This window comes from Gigantopelta aegis, chromosome 10 (assembly GCF_016097555.1).
Source record: "Gigantopelta aegis isolate Gae_Host chromosome 10, Gae_host_genome, whole genome shotgun sequence".
NCBI classification, from domain to species: domain Eukaryota; kingdom Metazoa; phylum Mollusca; class Gastropoda; order Neomphalida; family Peltospiridae; genus Gigantopelta; species Gigantopelta aegis.
Window position 1 is genome coordinate 55601898 of NC_054708.1, and position 25336 is coordinate 55627233.

At 35.5% G+C, this 25336-nt stretch overlaps 2 protein-coding genes across 4 annotated transcripts; both read right to left on the minus strand.

The window, feature by feature from the left end:
- Window positions 1-331: 331 nt before the first annotated feature.
- Window positions 332-10245, minus strand: LOC121382552 (acetylcholine-gated ion channel acc-4-like). 3 transcript variants are annotated; one of them, XM_041512009.1, is made up of 9 exons: window positions 9889-10245; window positions 8588-8716; window positions 7525-7731; window positions 6738-6992; window positions 5863-6015; window positions 4549-4734; window positions 3257-3297; window positions 1984-2019; window positions 332-1072 (listed from the first exon to the last, which is right to left on the minus strand). In XM_041512009.1, the coding sequence occupies exons 1-9, from the start codon at window positions 10039-10041 to the stop codon at window positions 946-948; spliced, it is 1287 nt and encodes a 428-aa protein (XP_041367943.1). In that variant the 5' UTR covers window positions 10042-10245; the 3' UTR covers window positions 332-945. The 3 variants fall into 3 exon arrangements, with proteins under 3 accessions (XP_041367943.1, XP_041367944.1, XP_041367945.1); XM_041512010.1 differs by having other exon boundaries at window positions 3250-3297; XM_041512011.1 differs by lacking the exon at window positions 9889-10245 and adding an exon at window positions 9429-9858.
- Window positions 10246-12776: 2531 nt separating this feature from the next.
- LOC121384387 (cys-loop ligand-gated ion channel-like) lies at window positions 12777-24690 on the minus strand. Its single transcript, XM_041514770.1, has 8 exons — window positions 24321-24690; window positions 23015-23140; window positions 22171-22377; window positions 19986-20240; window positions 18792-18944; window positions 15840-16025; window positions 15093-15140; window positions 12777-13171 (listed from the first exon to the last, which is right to left on the minus strand). Exons 1-8 carry the CDS (start codon window positions 24516-24518, stop codon window positions 13094-13096), a joined length of 1251 nt encoding a protein of 416 aa, XP_041370704.1. The 5' UTR covers window positions 24519-24690; the 3' UTR covers window positions 12777-13093.
- Window positions 24691-25336: the final 646 nt, after the last annotated feature.

Consider the following 25336-nt stretch of genomic DNA (forward strand, 5'->3'; position numbering starts at 1 on the left):
AACTAAAAAAATGCATTAATATGTTGTCATGATATAAAATATAGGATACATGGGCGGATCCAGGAAATATTTTTAGGGGGGGACCAAAAAAGAAGGGCACATTGACTCGTCAAAAGGGCACCTTACTACAAGTTTTGATATTTACAATTAATATGAATTCCTACAGTTCTACGTCATAATATACTAGCAATAATGAAGTAAATTGGCGTCACTCGCGTTAGAACCTCAATGGGGCCCCATTGAGACTCAATAACACAGACACATATCTGCAAGCTTGCGCATGTACACGAAAATCTTGATTTCATTTATCTACAATATAATTATTGTTTACTTAAAAAAAAAAAAATTCTACAAACAAAAAGGGCACTTGGACATTTTGAGGGCACTTGAACAATTTTTGGGGGGGACGCGTCCCCCTGGTCCCCCCCCTTGGATCCGCCCATGGGATACTGTACTTGTCATGTACAATATGGTCACAAATTAAGACATATATTTCAATTGGCCAGACTTGCAGCCTAGAAAAGTTACTGGTTCACATAAAAAAACATTAGACATCTACCCCTTACTGATTGAAACCATATGACCAACAGACATATAACATTTGTGATTTATCTCGGAAACCAAACAGTAATTCATTGTTTTATTATTACTACATTTATTACAGACCTGCCAATCTTAAAAATAATAAAATAAAGTACTGGTGAAAAACAAAACAAAACAAAATATCTTGGAACATATCAACTAGCCCATTATTTAAACTTTACTCGTCCCCAGTAATTTCCACTCACCTAGGTTGCGCCTTATCCCAGGCCCTATGAATGACATCTGGGGTGGGGTGGGGGTGGGGGTGACAGCACCATCTCTTGTGAAGGGGAGTATAGTCTCGAGGGGCGGGGGGTCACAAGACATTTTTATCATTATTATAGGACACAAACTGTACAATTCCTACAGGCCTGTATCCCTACACAATAACAAGCATTTCATTTCAAAGGTAACATATATTAACTGAGGGTGGCATATGTTTTCAAAGTCGTTTGTACTTCTGCACTTGTTCCATGTTAACGCGCTGGTTCTGAAAACAGACAAATTGATAAAATTAATTTGTATAACAACTATGCAATATTATATTTTTCTATTTACTTACAAGTTACTTAAGTCAATAAAAATATGCATGGCCATACCTAGAAGTGTTGAAAAACACAAATAAATACCCATTATAGTTAAACAAGCTTAGTTTTTTTCCCATAGAAATTTGGCAAGGTACAGTAGACTAAACACTTTTGGAGCATTTTTTTCCATTTTCAGGTCATGTTTTTTTTCTTCATTAAAGACAAAAAATGTATTAAAACAAATATTAGTTGTAATTAATGTGCTTGCTTTAATAAATGAATGGTCAAATATATAACAGGGATATTTGCTCAATTTATAATAAATTTTCTGAGTGTTTTATAAAGTTTTAGAAAAGGGTTTGTTTAATCTCAGGTCAACATGGTGCTGATTAAGTCAATATGGCACTACTGAGGCATGGTGCTAAAACAAGCTAGGGAAAACACTAGAGCCCTTCTTGTGTAACTTGAGAAGATTCATATATTACTATGCCTAGATTCCCTTTTGTCTACCCCTCCACCCCACCCTCACTGCTAGCTATTTTGGGCTGATAGTGTTGAAAAAACCCAGAAGAAAAACAGAAGAATGATTGGAGATATATGGTTTGAAAATGGTTTAACTATTGTGTATGTGTATGTACACATAATAAATAAATAATTTTTGTTACAAAAAACATATCTGAGATGATAGCACTAACTTTCTGTGACTAAGTAGCATTTCTATTTAAAATAAGCAACAGTGTATTGTCAAATTTAAAATAAAATATTCAGCATATTATATGTAAGTTACTTTGTATCTAACTTATTTACTGAAACAGAGCAACTGCTTTGACTAAGTAATAACGTTTTGTAGAGGTGGGAATTTAAAGAAACTTACAAATTTTTTCTGCAATTGCCTTTTGTTTCGTATGCTCTGAAATGTAATACAACACCAACAACATAAATAATCCAAAAAAAAAGAAAGGAATAAAAATAAAAAGTTATAAAATCATTTAAAAGGCGATATTTGCCAAATAGTGTTTTAAAAAATCATAGTGGCATTTGTATATTTTTATCTTAAATTATGAATGCAAAATAATAAACATCAAAACATGAAAGAAAAAAAATGTTTGATCACATCAGCGAAAAAAACAAACAAATTGTATATATTTTAAATAATGGAATAAATAATAATAAAAAATGGAATAGAAGTTATGAATTTTAATTCCCAAATATGTATAAAAAGTATGAGTATTCAGTATGGGTCCTGAAAATTAATAAAAGATGACACCATCAAAGTGTTAGACAGCTTGAGCTAGCACGTTTAGACAAAACAATTTGTAATGTTGTTGCTGATTGGATGACATTTGACCTCTACTGGCTCTAGAGATAGCCGGGTGTAGCTATTCTAGCTCACTCCCACAAGATGGAAACCTTTTTTTAATTTTAAAGTCCTTTATAATTATTGGATACACTACATTAAACAGTCAACAATAAATACATTTACAGATTATTTCAGGATATTTTATGCTATTTCAAGCAGTTTGTATTTCATAAAAGCCTCTTGTCTCGGACTTGGACACTCGACCCAACAGAGCTCTGTACACAGGTGTTGATTGTAACCAGTTGCAAACTCTGGGTCCTTTGATAATTGGAGTGTAAAACCTGGATAGCTTTCTCACCAAAAATGGTGTTATTGTTAACATCTGTTTAATCTCGTGACAAGCTCATGCAGCGGCTTTGACAAATGTCTAGTCTAGTGGCAGTGGATTGATACTACTGTAGGTCCGACTTATGGCAGACTTTTAAATCACGGATGTCTGAAACACCAGTCATACTGACCAATATTTATTTATTTATTATTATTTTAAATCCATGCACAAGATACCGATGTCTGGGCAGGCCCGTCCATTTGATGCATAGGAATTTGTTCCAATAATAGAAACGGATAGGTGCTTCGGACCGACAAGAATGACAAAAGTGGGACTGGCAAACCTACGTTTTTTAAAAATAATTTCAGTCTCAGAGATCAAGAATTGGTCCCAGATCGGGAGAAAAGGGCTTTTCCCCACCCTTGCTTTATATATATTATTAAGTGTGTAGATGTAATATGGTGCATACATCTGTGTTCTACTCTACATGTATATCTAACAATGCAACTCACTGCATACAATCTATCTTTCTTCTTCATAAGTCGTCTTTTCCTCAAAGCCTGAAATTAAAATTAACAAATTGATTTTAATTTTTTTTTTAAATAATAATCTGGATGTAGCCTAATAATTAAAATATTTGATTGGATACTGGAACACTGAAGATCACAAAACTGTAACCATGATAATGTGAAGAAATGAAAGGAATATATGTTTAGTGACACTTTAGTACATTTTAAACAGGTCTCTATGGCTATTTATTGTGAAATGGACACTTATTACCTCTAGGGAGTGAGAGAAGAAACCTGATGATGCCACATAAACTATTCCTACTGAATAATAACAAGGGATCTTTTACATACCCTTCCCCCAGACAGGACAGCACAGAATACAACTGTGAATCAGTGGTTGGGACAGCAAAAAAACCCCAACAGGTTCACGAAGAGTTCACCTTAGGCATGAGCTCAACCACAGACTTACATCCTGTACTCTATGCTAACAAATTCTGATATTAGAAATTCAAATTGAAACTCACATACATTATTCCCAGTACTCCCATTTGTCTTGAAGATGCCAGGAAATAAAATCTACAAGTATGTAATTTGTTAAAATATTCTAGGTAAGGCCTTCTGACCCACCCCTCCCACATTGTGGACTGTGATAACAGGACATAATCTCCTCAGACAGAATCCCCTCTAAACACAATCCCCTTCCTTTATGAAAAACATAGACATTCTCTTCATGATTATTTTGATGATATGTTAAATATATCTACTCAAGTTGAGTGAGAAAGAATCTGTCAAACGATCCATAGGCACCAGGCACATACACCAGAGCCTATAATCACTTGCAGACTTGGTGATGGGGGGTGACTAGACTATGCACTTGTGGCACTTTTACTTGGTTTCAGAAAAGTAGCAGAAAGTGCCTACAGTTAGATGTTCACAATACTCATACAGAGGAAAGTGCATGACAGGCACATGGATAGAGTGAAAAGTGCATGACAGACAGATGTTCACAACACCCACAGACAGAAAGGTGCATGACAGACAACTGTTCACCACACATGTAGAGAGAAAAGTGCATGACTGACATGTTAAGTGCATGACAGTCAGAAGTTCACCACACCCATGCAGAAAAAAGTGCATGACAGACAGATGTTCACCACACCCATAGAGAGAAAAGTGCATGACAGACAGATGTTCACCACACACACACAGAGTAAAGTGCATGACTGACAGATGTTCACCACACCCATAGAAAGAAAAGTGCATGACAGACAGATGTTAACAACATCAGTTAATTTTACTTACTGTTTTATGGATGTAGATTGCAAAGCCAACATGAAAGACTATAAGTAGAAGGAGGAGTCCACCCATGGCATATAAATCATATTCTACAACCGTGTCCATGTCATATATCTTGGTCAGTTCGGACACAGATGCACTCTCTATAGACTGCAGCAACAGGAATACCAAAGACAACAGAATGTACTTATCCTGAAAAACATTGGAAATAATTACTGCTCATAAACCAGGAACATTTCGTTCAGAAGTGCGTCATGATTCGCTATGCAAGTTTAAGAGATCACTACACGATTTGTAAAAGATTAAAATTAGTACATGTAGTTGCTATGCTAATCAATTTTTAATTGAATTTTTTTTTCTCACTTATATGAACATAACAACAATAATAAATAGTAACAGAGGCCAATTAATCAAGGATGAAAATTGACTTCAGACAAAAATCCAGAAAACGTTGCCAGGTTTTTAAAAGGAGGAGACTAATGTGAGATCTTATCACAAAACGTAGACAGGAATGGTTGGCCAGAATTCTGACAGAATCTGGAGGTTTTTCATTTTTGTTTAATAATAACTATTATATTAATATCTTGGATATGCCAAGACTCATCCTAGGTAAAAAGCTATTGCAATTCAAACTACTCTTAATTTATTATTGATAAGCAATAAATGCTCTTTTATACTCGATCCCGCAGACAGAACAGTACATACCATAACCTTTGACTTATCAGTCAAGAAGTATTGTCTGGAATGAAAAGTAACCCAATGGGTCTACTGGTGGGGATCACATTTCAGTTTTGCCCTCTAATCCTTTAGCTAATCCCACCTGATCCTAAGGCCATTAATTGTAAAAATATACTGACAAATTGGTCATTTGAAAATAAAGCACAATAAAATAAATATTAACATACATTGTAGTGAAAGTTCCTTCTCTTGCCAATATTACAAAATGTTAAAATGTTTAACAATAAAACACTGAATGGTTATAAAATTACTATTCAACTAAAACCTATTTATGGCCTTAGCGCTTGTAGTTTACTTACATGTATGCATCACAAAAAAATAATCAGTTTCAGGTTAACTTATATGTCACAAATCCATCAATTTCATTTTTGCTTTTTTTCATTTGATAATATGGCGACCTGTTGTATGTCTTTAAAATGTTTTCACATGAATGTTTGTTGTAAGTTTGTGTTATCATAAATAACATATTGGTGTTCTCGCCAATGCATGTGTAAGAAACAAATATATTCCAGATGCCATAATTGAACAAATATTAGTTTCCATGATTTTAGAAAAAGACCAGCCATAATTTGACCAACATACCAGGTATGTCAGGTAGGATATAACTGGTAGACTTGAACTGACAACAAACTTGAAGGTGACGGCTGTCAAAAACAAAGTTGCAATCAGCATCACTCTGTCTGGAATATCCGGATTAATCCCCCAGGTGGCAAATGTCAGTAATTTAATCATAAACTGAAAAACAAAAAACCAACAAAAAAACCCAACAAACACTAGTGATACACAAGTTGATGAACCTACCTCGGGCAGAGGATTTAAAATAATAAAGATATCACAATATCAGCTTCCAATAAAAGGCAGTTACTGGTTTGAAGCCTTTAGTAAAAGGTGATCATCATAAATTTACTACCCTTAAAGTATATTAAATGCAATGTGAAAACATATTTTTTAAAATTAATTTAGTATTTTGAAACTATAATCTAAATTGATGAAATGCTCCAGTATACAAAGATTATTGGATTAGACAGATGTTACCCAAGCTATTGTCATTGAATGGGATTCTGACATCATGTCGGTTTATACAAATACGGTATTAGGCCCACTTTCCATCAACACGATTTTGCATGTAAATTATCAATACGGTGCATATACACAGTACCATTTACATATACGCAATTCTGCACTTGGGCATTCAGTGTGCTGCAAATAATTTCATCGATGAGCGAATTTGTCTTAAGTGAGAGTTTTTCAGCACAGTGATGTATTTAATAGCATCTTAAAAGTACTCTGACAATGTAAAATTTTGTACAGTAATCCACTTGCAAAAATGTAGATGTGGAAAAGAACGAGCCATTGATGGAAAGTGGACCTTAAATTAACAAGTAATCTCTTCTACAGCAAGATTTACTTTTGGAATAAAGAACATGCTTTTGATATTGCCTACTGTATATGCTTACCATGATAAACACAACATTCCACAAGTAGCAGCCACTTTTCCTGCGTACCCGAATCAGTATGTGCAGCACGGAGTGATCTATGTGTCGAGAAAACTCTCGTGTCGATATGTCCTGTATGAGTTCCACGTGCTCATAGATAGACCATTCCTGGCAATCAAGAAACATGTTGATATTCACAGCGCTCAGTTCTTGCTCATCTTCTATTATGTGGATTTGCTCAGTGCGTCGGTCCGAGGACAGCTGGATTGTCAAATCCTGAAATAGTTTGACAAAAACAATATCATTATAATATATTGTTAAAAACTGAAATACCGTTAAGGTAAAATAATACCAAATACGAAAAAGAAATTATCACAGAATTTTTAAATAAAAACGTATCACTCGTCTATGTCTAATAAAATGTATTTAGTAATGTTTGACTCTTAGAGAGAAAAAAAGTAATAATAATAATAATAATAATAAAACAAAAAACATTTTAAGGTTATTTTGGTCTTTATAAATTACCAAAGAAAATCCACATTAGCAGTGATATACATAAATTAAAAAATATGAGGCCTATTGGATTTTGATCTCATATCACGTTAAAAACATACTGTTTCCCACACGATAATTCACATAAAAAGGTAGGCCTATATGTGAAAAATAAATATTTAATACATGTATGTATTAATTAAAATTCCATTTGCTATCAATAAGTAGTTAATGATATAAATTGAATTTAATCTCCAAGAAAAATAATCAGACAAATTTGTGTATTAATATGTTATGTGTATGTATAGACTGGTACCTGGACATCAAAAGGGAAATGTTCAAGTTCAAAATACTCCTGGAATTTGCCCTTGAACCTCCAGAATTGAATAATGAGTGCATGATCATACCCAGGCTCATGCAGTCGGACGGTGTAGGATTTGTGGTCTTGATATAAGTCACCTATCACATTTAGAATAACAAGCTGTGGATCCCAAAACTTGTTTGCGTCAAACGATTGTATATTCTGCAAAAACAGAGAGAAAAAAACAAAATGCCCTGCATTATAAAAAAAACAGAACAAATATACTAGTTGACTAAAAATTAACAAATCTAAATGAATGTGATTAATACAGACTAAAATTTTATTTGTATTATATTTATAATATGCTTATTCAAGATCCACATATAACCATCTCTACAGTTCCATTACATCATTGATCTTATGATAGATCTGCCAACAAAAGACCTGATTTTCATAGGCAGTTCATAGTATAAATCTAAAAAAAATAAAAATATGATTGGCATATATTTCAAAAAATTATGTGAAACTACATGTATTAATATCATCGATCAAAATCATCTCCAACAAAGAAATCATTAGTAAATTATTACAGTGCTAATAAAAGCTTGTTAAAAAGAGGTTCTTTACCAGGAAAAATAAAAACAAACACACTGACATTTAATATTAAATATATTTAAATGAATATGTTCACAGTTCAAGTTCACAGAGTTCACCTGTAAACATACGCCCATACAGTATACAGACTACATGTACATTCTTGTAAACACAGTAAAAGCCAAGAACTTTCAACCGACTGCATAGAGTTCATTTAGAAGATTGCTGTCTTAGATACACCCATGAAATTTCACATACATGTATCAATTAGAGGTGTCCCCCCAAAAAAAACAAATCCCATTTAATTTGGCTTAATTTTCAATATTTTGTTTCGCTAAATGTAATACGAATTGGACTGCAAATTTACTCCCCAAATTCAGAAATTGTTAATAAATGTATTAGTATTATATGACCAGCTTTAACCCTATTGTCTACTACTCTTATTATTATTATTATTATTACTACTACTATTATTATTAAGCACTTTTTCTTGTATGTGATCCAGTAATGGTTCCTCCCATTTTGACTGGATGAAACCCTCAGCTTCAAACTCCTGAGTCACGGTATCAACATCACCAATCTTCTGAAATGTACACTTCACTTCAACAATCACCTGAAAAAGGATTATTGATTTTCACATGATGAATGACAACACACTTTACTTTTTAAATCTTAATTGGAACTGTAGGAGTGTTTTAATGTTATTCTCTTTTTTTTTGTAGGCCTAATTCTGCATTAAAATGGCTTTTTGACTATGAAAAATGGCAGGGAGTTTATACTCTTGAATACAGACTTTATTCTTGCAATTTTTTCCAATTGCAGCTATATGTAGTATCCATACTGAAAGGTATTACTAATGACAAATACACACACTACAGAAAGACAGCATCCTCTTTCAACAATGTCCCAGATTTCTTCCTGTAGTGTGTGTACTTGTGGTTAATTATAGATGTCAAATATTTGTTATCAGCAAACTCGAAAATGATCAATGTCACGCCCAAAACACACCTAAAGTGGGTCTAGGTCTGGCGAGTGTGGCAAAGTCACCATGTTAGGTGCATTTTGATCTATATATCTTTTATGATGTATGTTGTCTGTTGCCAGATCTGTAGTTTGTTTTGTCACATTCGATTAGGAGATTTTCATTTTTGACTGGTACTGTACTTGCCAGACCCAGACCTGGTGTGTTTTGGGCTTGATGGTATTTAATGTCAAATAGGCTTATTGCTGTATTAGAGCAGAAATCTTTGCCTACCCAGAGGTAGGCATACATTCCATGTTTACGCAACAGTTATCTCTGGCTGAGAAAATTATAATATAATAACCGTCCAAATGTCCATCTAGCTCTCAAACAGCAGAGTACTCGGGCTAAAGTGGAGAAAGCACATTTCAGATAGGATAAATAAAATGAATGTTGTAGAGGATAGACAAGTATAAATACTAGCAGACACCTAGCTGCCACACCTGTCCAAAGTCAGATTTGGACTGGGATATCAGTTTTCTTCTTACAGTATTTGAAATCAGCGTTATCATCATGAGTGAATTGATAATTTATGACAAAGCTAAATTTCAGAGGCACCAGTCTCAGGAACATGGGGACCATTTGGTTGTCGAAATTGACCATTTGCAACAGTGAGGACGCTCTTGTCCTATCATCACATATAAATTGGGTAGGACACTCGAACTGACAAGTGTTGGTAAAATTTTCTATAGATATTTTATATCATCAAATGATATACAGTGGCACGAAAACAGACGGTGTGACAGATGAAAGTGACCAGTTACCCGATCATCTCGTTCAATTATTTCACGTATGCCTTCTTCTGACATAGTTTTCTCTAGATCATCTGCCACCAATATTAATTGTTTTAACGCATGGTTGTTGCTGCTCAAAGAACTTAATAAATCACGTAGTGCATCAGCCAAGTCAGATGCCATGACAATGACGTAATTTGCAAACTGTCTAAACGTCAACAAGTTGCATTAAGCATTTGGTTGTTTAATGCTGTACTTTATGATTCCTGGTGAAGTATTTTTTTTTTTTTTTTTTTTTTTTTTTTTTTTTTACTGTAATAATGTCTTAAGATTTAAATAAATAAATAAATAATTAGCCAAAACAAAACTGGAATAGAAAACGTAAACGTCAACATGTCAAGGGAGACAATCATAAAAAACATTATATTTAGGTCTCACCAAATGGTTTGATTCCAGATAAAGTTCAGTTAATATAACCAACCAGCTCATTTATCTGAACATCATAGATCAATGTCCTATTCTCACTTTTGAGTACCAGTATAATAAATAACAATAACATGATACACCTCCACTCCCTTACATGTATATATACATAATCTATAAAAAAAACCCACACATAACTGAAACGTTAGAGGTGTTATTTGTTTGTTAAAATACCAGATGTTATTGCCGTTATTAATTATAGAAGAGATAAAGGCACTCATAAACAATGGAAGAAAACAATCATATTCAGTTAAGATGTAGCCTATAGTAGAACGAGTGCTTGTGAACACGAAGTATAATGGTGTAGACCCACTTTTTGTTCCTTTTCCGAACCTGTTCCACGTAACTGCTATATCATAAGCTGTGGCATGTGTCATTCTGTTTGTTAAAAATTGCATGTGAAGGATCCTTTGCTGCCAATAGGTTTCATCTCACAAGCTATATAAAACAGCCATGATTTAAATATAAAAAAAAAATTCTTTCCTTTCCTGATCCATCTCCTGAATGTTGCTGTGATTTGATTAGTTCTTCAGATAAAATCACATTCTGTCAGTCCATGACCATCAGAATTTCACTCATCACCTGTGACATTATTTAAGCTGCCGTTTTGCCTTTCTAAATGTTCACAGCTTATTAAACTGAAACAAAACTATGAAATAAAATTCAAACATACTGATGATGTTGTTGGTCAAGATGACAAATGATAGTTTTTAACTGAATTTACTTTGTGCAGGCTAATGTATATACTGTTTAGGTCTAGATTTTCCCTTACATGATTAAAATCTACTACCCTAATTAACAACTATTGTTTGAATAATACAATACACACTACTAAATAGCAGAGATTATCGTAGTAGGTGAAATATATTCTTTATTTCAGTTTATTAAAATTTGTATTACTATTTGTGAAGGTCTGTGTAATCTATACTGTTAGTACAGGGTTCTTCTTCTTCTCGTTCGGTTTCATATGCTCATTAAACCCTAAGATGTGCTGCATCAATGAACTGGATTGTCAGTTTGAGCTCACCAGGGCTGCCCCATAGCTTTTCTTTGATGCTCTTTTCTTCTGGCTCGATGTTTTGCCGGATGGTTTTGGAGGAGAGGGCAGCTTTGAAGAACGTGTTCTGGTGTCTGAGATCCACTGTTGCAGGGACATTCTCATGTATGTTCGAGCCTTAGGCGATGGAGGCGAGCCTTTAGTCTACAATGTCCAGTCCTGAGTCTAAAAATTTGGACTTGCGGTTTTCTTTCCAGGTGCCACACTGGGTCCGATGGGTATGTATTACCTGTTCTGGATTTCCAAATGTTTTCATATCTTCATTTGATGAGTGTTTTAGTTTCATCATAGGACATCTGATGTAGATACTGTGGCTTTCTCATTTCCGATAATGCCACAGTGAGCATGAATCCATTGTAGTGTGGTCTTATTAGTGTTAAGGCTGTTAAACATGTCTTGCATTTCCCTTTCTGTATTTCCTCGTGGCTCTTCTTGGAGGGCTTGCAAGACTGATTTGCAGTCACAAAGGAAGACAATGTTTCTGTTGTATATATTTCTATCCACTAAAAAGTTTCAAGCTTTTAAGATGGCACACTATTCAGCCCTGAAATTTATTGAGAGTTCTCTTCTGAATGGCAGTCTTCGAATATCACATACACTCCAGCTCCTCCATTTCTTACTGCATTGTCTGAAGATCCGTCAGTATAGACATACTGGCGGATCTTCAGACAATGCAGTAAGAAATGGAGGAACTGGAGTGTATCCAGTCATTGTGGTGATAGTTTATCTCCAGATGCTCCATTGTCTTTGTTTTCAAAATACGACTTGGTTGATCTGCTTTGGTATCAATTCCTGGAATGTCTAGGCAGACATTGAAGTTTCTTTCCATCTGGTTGTGATAACTATAAGTACAGAGCATTTCCCAGTTGCATGGTTGTCTGGACAATATGTCTGTTTTCTGTGCAGCAAGTTGTTTGGATAAGCGAGTACAGGGTTCAAAATAGGAAGTAAAACATGACCTGCTGGCCAAAAGAAATAATTATGTCAAGCTAAGAAAAAAATAAGCACTGCTGGAAATAAAACAGGCAGGATTTCGGATAGTGTGTGATTAAGTAGGATCTCCAAGATGCATTTTGGAGCATTATAGAGTTAAAATACCAGGGCCCATATTAGCGCTACAAAATCGTAAAACCATCATAAGCTATGACATCACTATGGCAAATGCTGCAGTGACGTCATAACCAACGATAGCTTTACAATTTCGTAGCGCTGAGATAGCTTTGAAAATCCCTAGTCAGGGCCATTATTTTTGTTGCTATGTTAGCACTACAAAATCGTAAAACTACTGTAAGCTATGACGTCACATTGACCACTTTACGTTCCTGAAGAATAGAAGAGTTGTACTTTGTACATAATGAAAAATAATAAATCCTTGAACTCTGATAATACTTTATTCAAAATAAGACTTATGGAAAGACAACACAGATTTTCATGGCTGTACCTAGCCTAGAATAACTAGTAAAAGAGAGAGAGAGAAAGAGAGAGAGAGAAAGAGAAAAAAGAGAGAGAGAGAGAGAGAGAGAGAGAGAGAGAGAGAGAGAGAGAGAGAGAGAGAAAGAGCGAACGAGAGAGAGAGAGAGACACACACACACACAATAAGTGCATGTTTTAATAAAAAAAGGCACTTTTCATGTGGGGTTTTTTAGAGGGGGGGGGGGGGGGGCTAGGTATGGCCCTAGTTTTCTAAATGTAATTTCAGTCTTTATCAACTGCAAGAGAGGAGTTTCCTCGAGTAAGAAGCACTCCGTGATTTTCCATATAAGCACGCCGTTTCTGAAAAGATAAAATCATTGAAATTTATTTTGGTATCGACTATGAAGGCTAAAATAAAAATAAATAATGTGAAGACCATAATTCTTTATTTATAATGTACAAAATACTGAAGTTAAGTGTATCATTAATAAACTTATTATTAATTTATTAATTTTAATGATTTTTGTATCGTTTCCAAATATAACAGCACCTCAGGTCACCATGGTACGGGAGATATTTTTTACCTGTTGTCCTGTTGAGCAGGCAATCATTTTATGATTATATTCACACATTACTTTTAGTGAATCATATTTGGACTGATAGATATTGATTCAAACCGGCAGAATGTTCAGCTTTCCGGACCGAATGTCCAGCACAAATTTCGACACCTGCATTAAATAATAATAATGGTGTCTCTCCCTTCATGGGATCAATTCTGGAAGAGCAAGTTTTGCGGAAGTTAACACCAATGACATACTGCTGACAAATTAATCCAGCAGTACAAAAGTTTCTATACACAGACACAAAACATCTCAAAATCTCAAAATGTACTGTTGGGTACGGACATTGGCCTTAGGGTTAGAGTTGCACAACCATCTCAAATGGTGGCCCTCATTAAGGTATCATCTGAAACCATATCATAAGTTTTGGATGGAAAATAGATTTTTTTTTTTTTAAATTTTAAAGTGTAAACATTATATCGACAATTAAAAATCTGAAATTCTCGAGAAAAAAAATACCCCAGGAAAATGTTCATCTCTGTATAAACAAAAGTAGTGTGTTTTGTAGCCATGTCAGACATATATCAGTCAGTAATTAGATGTACCTGATACTTCTAGCTAATTGTATAAGTAAATATAGTTGGTCATTGAAGTATAAGATTTGAAAGTTATAGTTTGTTTGGTTTAACGACACCACTAGAGCACATTGATTTATTAATCATTGACTATTGGATGTCAAACATTTGGTAATTTTAACATATAGTCTAAGGTGTTCTCATTATGCGATTAGTCGCACCGATTTGTCGCATGCGATTTCTCGTAATGACTCGAATCGTGTGTGTCATCAGTTTAAAAATATTTTGCGGGAAATGTAAGTGCCTACAAATTTCCACTGAAATAAAGTAAACATGAATATAGACAATTTACTGATGGCATTATGTAAAAAAACAATTATTGACCACGTCTGAACAATAATAGGTTTTATAGACCCCGAAAATCTTGACATTTTGACACGTTTAGAAGCAAATGAAAAACTCAGAAGTGACAAAACTAAACGGTTGTATTTTAATGTGATTTGATTGGTCAAGAGCTTATGATTTGTCGTGAGAAATAGGACATGTTCTAATCGGTACGATTCCAACACGACTTGTCGCATAAGACTAAAGTCATTCTGATTTAGGAGTTCTCACGGTACAAATTGATTGCATGCGACAAGTCAGTATGACTAATCGCATAATGAGAATGCCCCTTTAGAGAGGAAACCTGCTACATTTTACCATTAGTAGAAAGGGATCTTTTATGAATGAATGAATGAATGAATGAATGAATGAATGAATGAATGTTTAACGACACCCCAGCACAAAAATACACATCGGCTATTGGGTGTTACAAATGGAAAGTATATGAAAAAATTATTTATATGATTATGTAAAACCACAGTGTAAGGAGCTGTGGGGAAAAGTATAATACAATATATAAATCAAGGTAATTATATATAAAACTTTGTATCAAAATCAAAGTGTTTTAAAAACTTTAAAATTAATTCTGGGTGGAATTTAAACGATTCCATTATATGCATCATCCCACAGACAGGATAGCACATACCATGGCAACTGATATACCAGTTGTGGAATGAGAAATATTCTAGTGGGCCTACTGACTGTGCCACCCCCATAAGTTTTGATGTCATTTTATCAATATATTGTTTTTTCCATACTTACATCATAATCTCTGTCCATTTGTCTCATTTTCCTTCTCTTTTTTAAAGCCTACAGATGAAAAATAATACATGTAAGACTAAACCAGAAGAAGCACACACATTGTATTATGCTTCTTTCATTTAAAATAAGTTAATATAATATCAATAAGCACGCAGTAGTTCATTTTTTTTTTTAATAACAATTAATACTATGCTTTAAAAACTTTTAGAGTCAAAACTATAATAGAGTCAGAGACTTTAATGTCATGGCAGTGTCATACAAATTTCATTGCCTATTGTAATTTCTGTGTTGGCTACGTTTTTTGAGATTACATTACAGATGTATTACGTTGATTAGGAAGATGCTCAACAGAGCTGCACAGTATGAACACGACCTAACCCCAATAACCGCTGGTGTTAACTTACAGTTGATATATTTATAAGCTTTCATTTCGTATTATGTTATGAGCATTAGCATAAACTTGAAACAAAATAGTAATGCATTTATTGACCTATTTGTTTTCATTATCAATTTAAATTTATATCTTTGAAGAAAACCCCCAAAACCTCATACCGGTATTAGATTATTCAAGATTTGTTTTTCTTCATATATTATCCATAAGTGCATGTCTGTTAATTAGTGGTAACAATGTTCTACATATGCACTAAAACCTTTCAGTCAGAAATTTGGGTAACATGGTATAATTTTACTGGGTTTTTTTTCTTGTTGTTGTTGTTGTTGTTGTACATTTGCTGTATTAATGCTTACTGTGTTGTAAACGAGAATGCCCAAGATGAGGTGAAAAGCGATCAAGAGAATAGCCAGGGAGCCAATGGTCCAGTTATCCCACAGGATCACTTCACTGAGGGGTAACCACTTAGACAGCCAACACATCATTGCACATTCTGCCGACTGCAGTGCCAAGAACAGAAGATTTCCAAGCATGTATATATCCTAAAACCAATGAATCAATAAAGCAAATATTAATTAAGGCAATTATTGTAACCCTACCCCCCGAACACACACCCAAAATAGATTTTAAAAAACAACACCCCCCAAAAAGGATAAACCTGAAAAAGTAAGACTGTGGATGGAATAATAATTAAAATGGTTTTTTTAAAGTTTTTTTAAAAATTAGAATGGCAAAATCTTTATTAAGCAAGTGATTTATATAATATGGGGCAACTACATAGATTTTGTTAATATTTTATTCTTTGAAGAAGGTAATATGGAATTACCACATAAAGAATCTTTTTAAAACCAATTATTCAAATTCAAACCTCTAAATTACCACTGGCAATCTTTCCCAAGGCATTAAGAATTCTAAAACTTAGATACTAAGCACAACATTATTGAACATATGGAACACATCTCTGTAATGAAGAGAATAATTTACTAAGACAGTCACCATAAATATTCAGGATATTGCGTACAAATTATGGTGATACCCATTACATATTAGCTTACCATACTATTCGCCAATGGAATAGTATGGATTATATAACATTCCCAGTCTGGAGCTCAACGCGGTAAGACGTGTTGTTTTCACCTGTGCACACTGCACGTGCTTTCGCGGCTCGACTTGGGGATCCTTCACTTCGTTGTTTTTGTCAGCAAAGTGAAGTTTTCTACTGGGATGTATGCAGCCATTGGAACTGAATGAACACTGGAACCCTTCTCATTTCGACAGTCTGCACCACCAGGTTGGATTCTATTTTATCGAGATTCCTTGCCTCCACGTCATTTCTCCGTCTGACTATGTTGACTTGTTTTTTTTCGTGACTCGTATGACGGCCAATCTGCAGAATGCCACGGTTGTTCGTGTTTAGTCTCTACATGTCCGAGCCTGTCCTAGCAGCACTGGAAGATTGACCGCCCCACTCTAAGAAGAAATAGGAAGCGGGGTCGGCCCCTACTACTCTTTTCTAGACTATACTTTGTTTTATTGTGATACCATCTCGTATCCTCCGGAGTCGGGCCCGTCCGCACTACTATACCAACCCATGACGACTGGACTATACCCTAGTCTGATTCTCTCTCTGGTTCAGACGGATCTGGCTTCTCAAGATCTGTATTTCAGCACAGCACTACACCTTCCATGTCTATTGACTGTCAATCTAGGGGTTTTCTTGACGGGATGCAACCCATCTCATCCCTACAAGCTGTGCACCCTAACGGCCTTAACGAGGCCACTCACATGGACATATAGATCAGACTTTAAAATTTTAGACCTTCGTTCAAAGGTTTATGTCGAAATTACTTTCTTTTTTTAATATTATTAAATAGTCCGATCCTCTCTTCTTTCTCTTATTTATTTTTGGACTGTCCTTCTAAAATGCTCCAAATTATATAAATATTCAACCGTGCAGTCACTTCTTTTTATTTTTGGCTTGTAACTTAAATTCTATAAACTTTTTTACTAATTGCTATTTTCAAAATTCTGCCCATTTTCAACTCTACCCCCTTCCCTCCCTCCCGAGTCAGGCCATCGATCTTATCTAATTTCTTTTTGACCACCCAATCTAATCTAGCGACCAAATTTAATGAGTAGAATTTTCTTTATTAATTATATTAATTAGAGATGTGCATCAAAATTTTAAAGGTCCACTATTTAATTTTTGGATGTAAATTTCAAAATTGTCCGCTTAATTTTTTTCTATCCCGGGACAAGCCCCTGGCTATCCAGAGACAGGCCCCAGGATGGACATGCTCGAAACTCTAGTGGTATATGAGCATGTAAAAATTATTCCCACTCACACTTGGATTATATAAAAGTTTGGGGGTGGTGGAAGGACACCCATACTGTCTATTAAGTCATGTTATGGGTCACAGGTAAAAACGTAGTGGGGAAAAAAAAGAAAGAAGAAAAGAAATGTTTTATTTAATGACACACTCAACACATTTTATTTACGGTTATATGGCGTCAGACATATGGTTTAGGACCACACAGATATTGAGAGAGGAAACCCGCTGTCGTCACTTCATGAGCTACTCTTTTCGATTAGCAGCAAGGGATCTTTTATATGCACCATCCCACAGACAGGGAAGTACATACCACAGCCTTTGATATACCAGTCGTGGTGCATTGGTTGGAATGAGAAATAGCCCAGTGGGTCCATCGACGGGGATCGATCCCAGACCGGCCTCGCATCAAGTGAGTGCTTTACCACTGGGCTACGTCCCATCCCAGAAAAAAAGAAGAGGTGTGATTGGGAGGTTATGCCCCAGCTATGCCAGTACTATTCACCTCAGCGGTTTGATGTTTTTCCATTGTCCTTAAAGCTGGTAGCTAAATGTACATGTAGGTACCGGGTTCTTACCTGGATTAATTATAATGGTCCATTCAGGACATGTACAGTATTCTCACTTCTCACCAACAACTAACCATTAATTCTGTCCTGGACAGACAGCAAAACTTGCCGTAAATAAAATATTTGAGGGAAGTGATTAACCGCTTCCCTAATTTGGATTATGGGGATCCATTTAAGACATTACCATATTGAGCATTGATATTTAATCCTTTTGTTGTGCTTTTTCTTAAATTTACATACTAGAGGGAGATAAAAATTACTTTCCTTGATCTAGTCTTAGGGGAGTGGTGGGGAGCCACAGTGTTAGCTTTCCTTAAACAGTGGGGTATGAGGTATATGTCCAAGACAACATGCTTGAAACTTGAATGGATATTAGCATGCAAATCAAGTTAAAATGAAATAATCATACCAGATATGTGAGATACGATATTGTTGGTAATGTCGACTTGATGACCAGCTTGAAGGCAACCGATGTTAGGAACAAGGTGATCGTCAGACCCATTCTGTCAGGATTGTTTGCATCAATAGATAAGCCTCCAAACGTAAGTGCTAAAATCAAAGTCTAAAAAAGAAATGGAAAGGAAAGGAATATTATTTTAACAACACCTCAGCACATTTTAAACCATGGCTGAATGATGTCCAACATATGATTATTTCAACAGTTTGTGTTTACCTTTGTTTAACACCCAATAGCTGATGTGTATTTTTGTGCTGGGGTGTCGTTAAAAATTCATTCATTCATTCATTCATTCATTCATTCATTGAACACAGGCCTCGGTGGCGTCGTGGCAGGCCATCGGTCTACAGGCTGGTATGTACTGGGTTCGGATCCCAGTCGAGGCATGGGATTTTTAATCCAGATACCGACTCCAAACCCCGAGTGAGTGCTCCGCAAGGCTCAGTGGGTAGGTGTAAACCACTTGCACCGACCAGTGATCCATAACTGGTTCAACAAAGGCCATGGTTTGTGCTATCCTGTCTGTGGGAAGCGCAAATAAAAGATCCCTTGCTGCTAATCGGAAGAGTAGCCCATGTAGTGGCGACAGCGGGTTTCCTCTCAAAATCTTGTGGTCCTTAACCATATGTCTGACGCCATATAACCGTAAATAAAATGTGTTGAGTGCGTCGTTAAATAAAACATTTCTTTCTTTTTTTCTTTTCATTCATTGAACAGTTTGTCAACAGAAAGAGGAAACCCCCCAAAGCAAAAAATCAGCAAAGGATCCTTTATATTCACCTGCTAAGGAAGAGCTATAAATTAGTCTCAGGGGAGTGATGGAGAGCCAGAGTGATAACTTCCCTCAAATGGCTAGGTCTGTTAAATGACTGTTTACTTACAATGACCGGCCTCGGTGGCGTCGTGGTTAAGCCATCGGACTACAGGCTGGTAGGTACAGGTTTCGCAGCCCAGTACCGGCTCCAACCCAGAGCGAGCTTTTAAGGGCTCAATGAATAGGTGTGAGGCCACTACACCCTCTTCTTTCTCACTAACCACTAACCCACTGTCCTGGACAGACAGCCCAGATAGCTGAGGTGTGTGCCCAGGACAGGACTTTAACTGGATATAAGCACGAAGATAAGTTGAAATCAAATGAATACTTACAACAATAACGACAACATTCCAGAAAAAGAATCCAAACTTCCTCCTGACCCGAGTCTGCATGAGCATCACAGGGTGTGTGGCCGTGCTGGCGTACTCCACCGTGGTGAACTTACTCACACACTCCACGTGATGGTAGATGGACCACTCCTGAGCATCTTGGAACATGTTGACGTTCACCGTGCTCATGCTGTGTCTGTCTTCTATTAAGTCAATCTCGTCAATACTCCGCTCACTTGTAAGTTGAATGGTTAATTCCTGAAGAGAAGAAAGAATCACTTTTCAGGTCTTTGAAAGTTTGAGGAGAATTCAAAGATTACATAAACTATTTTTTAAATTTCATTTAATTTCATGTTCATTTAATTTAATTTCAATACAGTTTACATTTATTTTATTGTATACTTTGTATTCCCAATAATGAGTAAAACATTATTCATATGTAAATTCCCTGTATCGTTTTAAACGACATGATGTCATTCTTTATTATTTTCAGCACATCACTGCACAGTTGCAGTCAGGGAAAATTGCACAAAATGTCACTTTTTTAGGGAGTTCACTTAATGGTAACCAACTTTGGATTTGCAGCTGTTATCCCATTAGAGTTAAAGCTGGTAGGTACTGGGTTTGCACCATGGTAGTTGTTGTTCTAGCCAGTGCACCACGACTGGTATATCAAAGGCCGTGGTATGTGCTATCCTGTATGTGGGATGGTGCATATAAAAGATCGCTTGCTGCTGATCGAAAAGAGTAGCCCATGAAGTGGCGACAGCGGGTTTCCTCTCTATATATCTGTGTTGTCCTTAACCATATATCAGATGCCATATAACTGTAAATAAAATGTGTTGAGTGCATCGTTAAATAAAACATTTCCTGCCTTCCTTCCCACCCAGAGCAATTTTTAACGACTCAAAGGGTAGATATACGGTCATTACACCAACTTCTCTCTCACTAACAACAAAACCACTATCAACTATCCTGGACAGACAGCTAAAAAACATTACAGATAACCCATTTAATTTTGAGTTGTATGGTGTTCTAAACTATATGCATGGACAAAAAAATGGGTTATATTATGTGAAACCAGACAAGCATGAGCAATGGGTGAATCCATCGATTGTTCTTACAACTTTCAGAATCCTCTGTTTTAATTTTGTTTAAACTTTGGAATTACCACTTGGACAATTGGATACATAGACTGAGGATCTCTGCAGTTTGAGTGCAAACAGCTGATTCAATGCAAATCAAATTACCAACTTTTGGGATCAGGAATCCTAAATCATTAGAAGAATCCAGATACTTTTAATCAGTCTTTGCACATGTTTAATTTTACAAAACTTAACTTGGAAAAAACACCAATATCTCATTTCACCCACTATCAAAACCCACTAGCTCCAACCAAGCAATTTTAAGTATAGAGAATCATATGAAAGAAAAACAAAGCAACAACTATCTAGGTTTGCAGCATAGATTTTCTTAATTTAAATGTACATACCGACATCTACAAAATGCTTTATCAAACTGATTCTGTTAAAATCTTGTATAGATATACAGCATACTGAATAAACAAACACACTGGTTAATTTACAATTTTTGTTTTGGTGATCAGTATGAATCGACTTCAGGACAACAGATAAATATCCACATTGTTTATAAAAGATCCAGTCAACGCCAATGATTTAATGTACACCTGGAAATGAATCGAGCACCATCTAGATTTTGATTAGTGTCATGCATGTATGTAGACAAACTTGTTAAGCTGACACCAAAGGGAGTATCAAAAAGTGGCCTTTTAAGACAGGTCAGTTTATATTATTCTGTATTACATGTATATACCTATTCAATCTTACTATAACATGAAAGAAGTATTGACCACATATTTAAGAAAGTGTTGTTATGACATTAACTTAAAAAATGCTTTTGTAAAAAAAAGTAAAAGAATGTAATAAATACAGAACTTAACATACATTTTGTTTTTTATTCCTATTTGTTGCACTCATTTATTTTACAGAAGAACAAACCACTCGACCACATAAACTCATGCAATAAATAGGAAGAAAAAACAACATACCGGTATATGTGAAGTTCTTTATACACATGTAGTTCATTTGGGAGAATACAAATGTGGCCTCATAACACAGATGGTTAATTAATATAGGCTAGAGCAGGTCTGACTGTATATGTCACAAACCTGCACATCAAAGGGAAATTGTTCAAGTTCCAGATTTTCTCTGAACTTTCCCATAAACCTCCAAAGCAGAACAACTACTGCATGGTTGTATCCCTCTTCTTTGTGGAAGATGTTGTAGTTCTTCTGATTAATATCAAAATCTTTAATAACATTTGAAATGACCAGCTTAGGTTCCCAGAAAATGTTTGTGTTGAACACTTGTTTGTTCTGTAAAATAAAACAAAGAAAAATATGCTTTCATCTGACTCTTAATTTCAATAAAATCATACATTATGGATAGTTTGTTGTCAGATTAACATGCAACATACAAATTAGACATGATAACACATTGGAAAACTGTCATATATGTATTTATAAATAATGGGGGAAATTAATGAAAGATGATAAATGGGAACATTTAAAAATGGACTGACATTAATAAAAAGGTTGATGAGTTAAAGTATGTGGGTTGATACCTGAAAAAATATATCATATTATTTCCAAATCAATGATGTATTATCTCAAACAAACCTAGATAAAAGTCACGCTGCAAGAAAAACTTAATGGAATGTTTATTTAATAACACTCTAGCACATTGTCTTATCAGCAGTTTATAGAATGAGAAGAAATCTATTGTTTTTACATTGGCTACTCCTTAACAGCAACAAGCACCTTTTAATGTGCAGTTTCCTACAGATAGGATGGTATATACCACTGCCTTTCATATACCAGTCATTCATATAGTATTAATTGATTGGAATGATGATCAGTTTGTTCAAAGAACTAATTTACAGAGCTAAATAAAACAACTGATTTAAAAAAAAAAACACTCTAGGACATGACAAGCAACTTGACTACAGTTTACCTTCTCTGCAAAGTCTAAAGCAGGTTCCTCCCATTTAGCCTGAACAAGAATTTCAGCTTGAAAGTTCTGATTTGGTGTATCAATGTCTCCAATCTTTAAAAATGTACATTTCACTTCAACTGTCACCTAAAAATAAATTTTACTGAGAATAAACTGTTGCTACTTAAATTAATTCTTTCTTGTCCTGTTATTCAGTGTTGTGGGGTTTTTTCCAGCCAGGTGCAGATATATGGGATGGGTTCTGGAGGTGCACATCCATCCCTCCAAGTTCTAAGTGCCCTAAAATCAGGTGCATATGCACAAAATTGTGCAGTGTGTGTGGGGTGTGGGTGTGTGGTGTGTGTGTGTGTGTGTGTGTGTGTGTGTGTGTCTAGATTGGAGACTGACATATTTAGGTGTGTGTGTCAGATCATGCTCCATGGAAAATACATTAAAAAAGCAAATTTTTTTGTAGCAGGTGTGAGGGTGTGTGACCCCAACTCACTTCTTCAGCACGTGCTTAAAAAAATCCCATTGTCAAATCAATATAATTAATTTATTTTGAGTTGGGGAGATGCAATATCTGGATATTTCTGAGGTTTGTCATATATGTAATGCCTGTTAGTATATTGTTGAACAATTTAATATAGACACTAGCCTAATTCAAGGAAACATTTAAGCAGTATAGGCAGGTGCATGTGCAGGAACTTAAACAGAGGTATCTAGACTGTGACGAGTGAATTTTATAGGTGGACTTAAATAATGCTCTTCCGGAAAATATATCAGGAAAAAAAGAAAATTTGCTTGAGGGGGTTCAACCCCCCTCCCTCGTGTCTGGTAGGGCCAGAGGTCAAACAATAATCCCAAGATTAGCCCAATTATGCTAGGTCTGTATATAAAATCAATATATACATGGGCCTAGTATTTTCCGTGACATATCCAGATTAAAATAACATGGGGGAGGAAGCATATCACGACTAAAATAATTTGGTGTGGTTGGGGTGGTAAGGTTTACATAAAAAAATAATTGAGGCAAAGTAACTTGTAACTAAAAGGAGGTTTTGTTTAAAGGAAACAGCCCCTTGCCCCCACCTCCTCCTACGCAAAATATATCCCCGATTTATTGTCTGGGAGTAAGGTCCACGTGATTAGGGCTTATTGGTTTAGGGTTACCGTAGTTCACCAAGGTTAACATCTACGGTCCGTTTTTGTTTTTTTTATCATTTTGACATCTATAGGACAGCAATAAACATCACAATAATAAATATCGTGCCGGAGACGTTTATTTTGATGAACTACGGGCTACTGGTACTTTGATCAATGTTACCATGGATTTTCTTTCAAGCGTAATATTGTGTGAGGTTTTAATGCCAACAGCACGCATAATACGATTGGACAAATCATTTAAAGCAGACGTTGCTTGATTCATATCAAAATTATTCTCTTTCAACAGTGTCGTTAGCCGTCTTGTCACCAGTTCAGGTGATTGCGACTGAAAACCTATGCCGGAGGTCATTGGCGACATACGGTTGAACTCTTATTAACGATAAGAGCCGAAATTGCTTGCTACTAAAAGGTCACAAAGCTTGAAATATTCCTTTGTATATAAAACAGCCCATATCAGTAACTACAACGGTTAAATGTGTGCAACTTTAGTAGTTATCAACGATGTTAATAAAAACGTCAACTTTGGCCCTTTCGACAGGGGAGTTAACTCTTACATTACACGGACGCTATCGGTTGGTTGGTAGTATAGTCCTCCGCTGTCATCTTCGGAGCACCGCAGAAACTGCAGCTGCCTGGCGTGTTTTCGTCACAATTTTCCGTATGCAAACTTGCCATAGATAATAAAAAATTACTTTTTGTACGGAATAGTTGTATTTTAATTGTTTACTTTAAAAATATTTCCAATTCTTAAAAGGAAAATCGCCACAGTATGTATGTCATGGAATTTAACACAATATTATTTTGCAAGAACCAACGTTTGGGGCAGAGGCAGATGTGGGTGCGGGATAGCCTATAATTAGACCTAAAAATATTTTAATTTCAAAATGTAGTTACATTTAATACTTAGCTGGCCAAACAAAACTGACTTTGTATTACTGCATTCCCCACCCACCTCCATTGTCAATCTCATGACAATTATTGACGGTGTGGCACGATTAAAGCAGAATAACGTACTCTCAATTGTGAGATGACAAAGAGAGACACAGAACGAGAAAAGCTTAAGGTATAGCAGAATTACGGTGTAAATAGTGTTGCATTTACACAATTATTTGCAAAAAGTGACAATCCAGGGAATATAGTTACTAAACCTCTCAGGTCAAACAAAATAACCTTTGA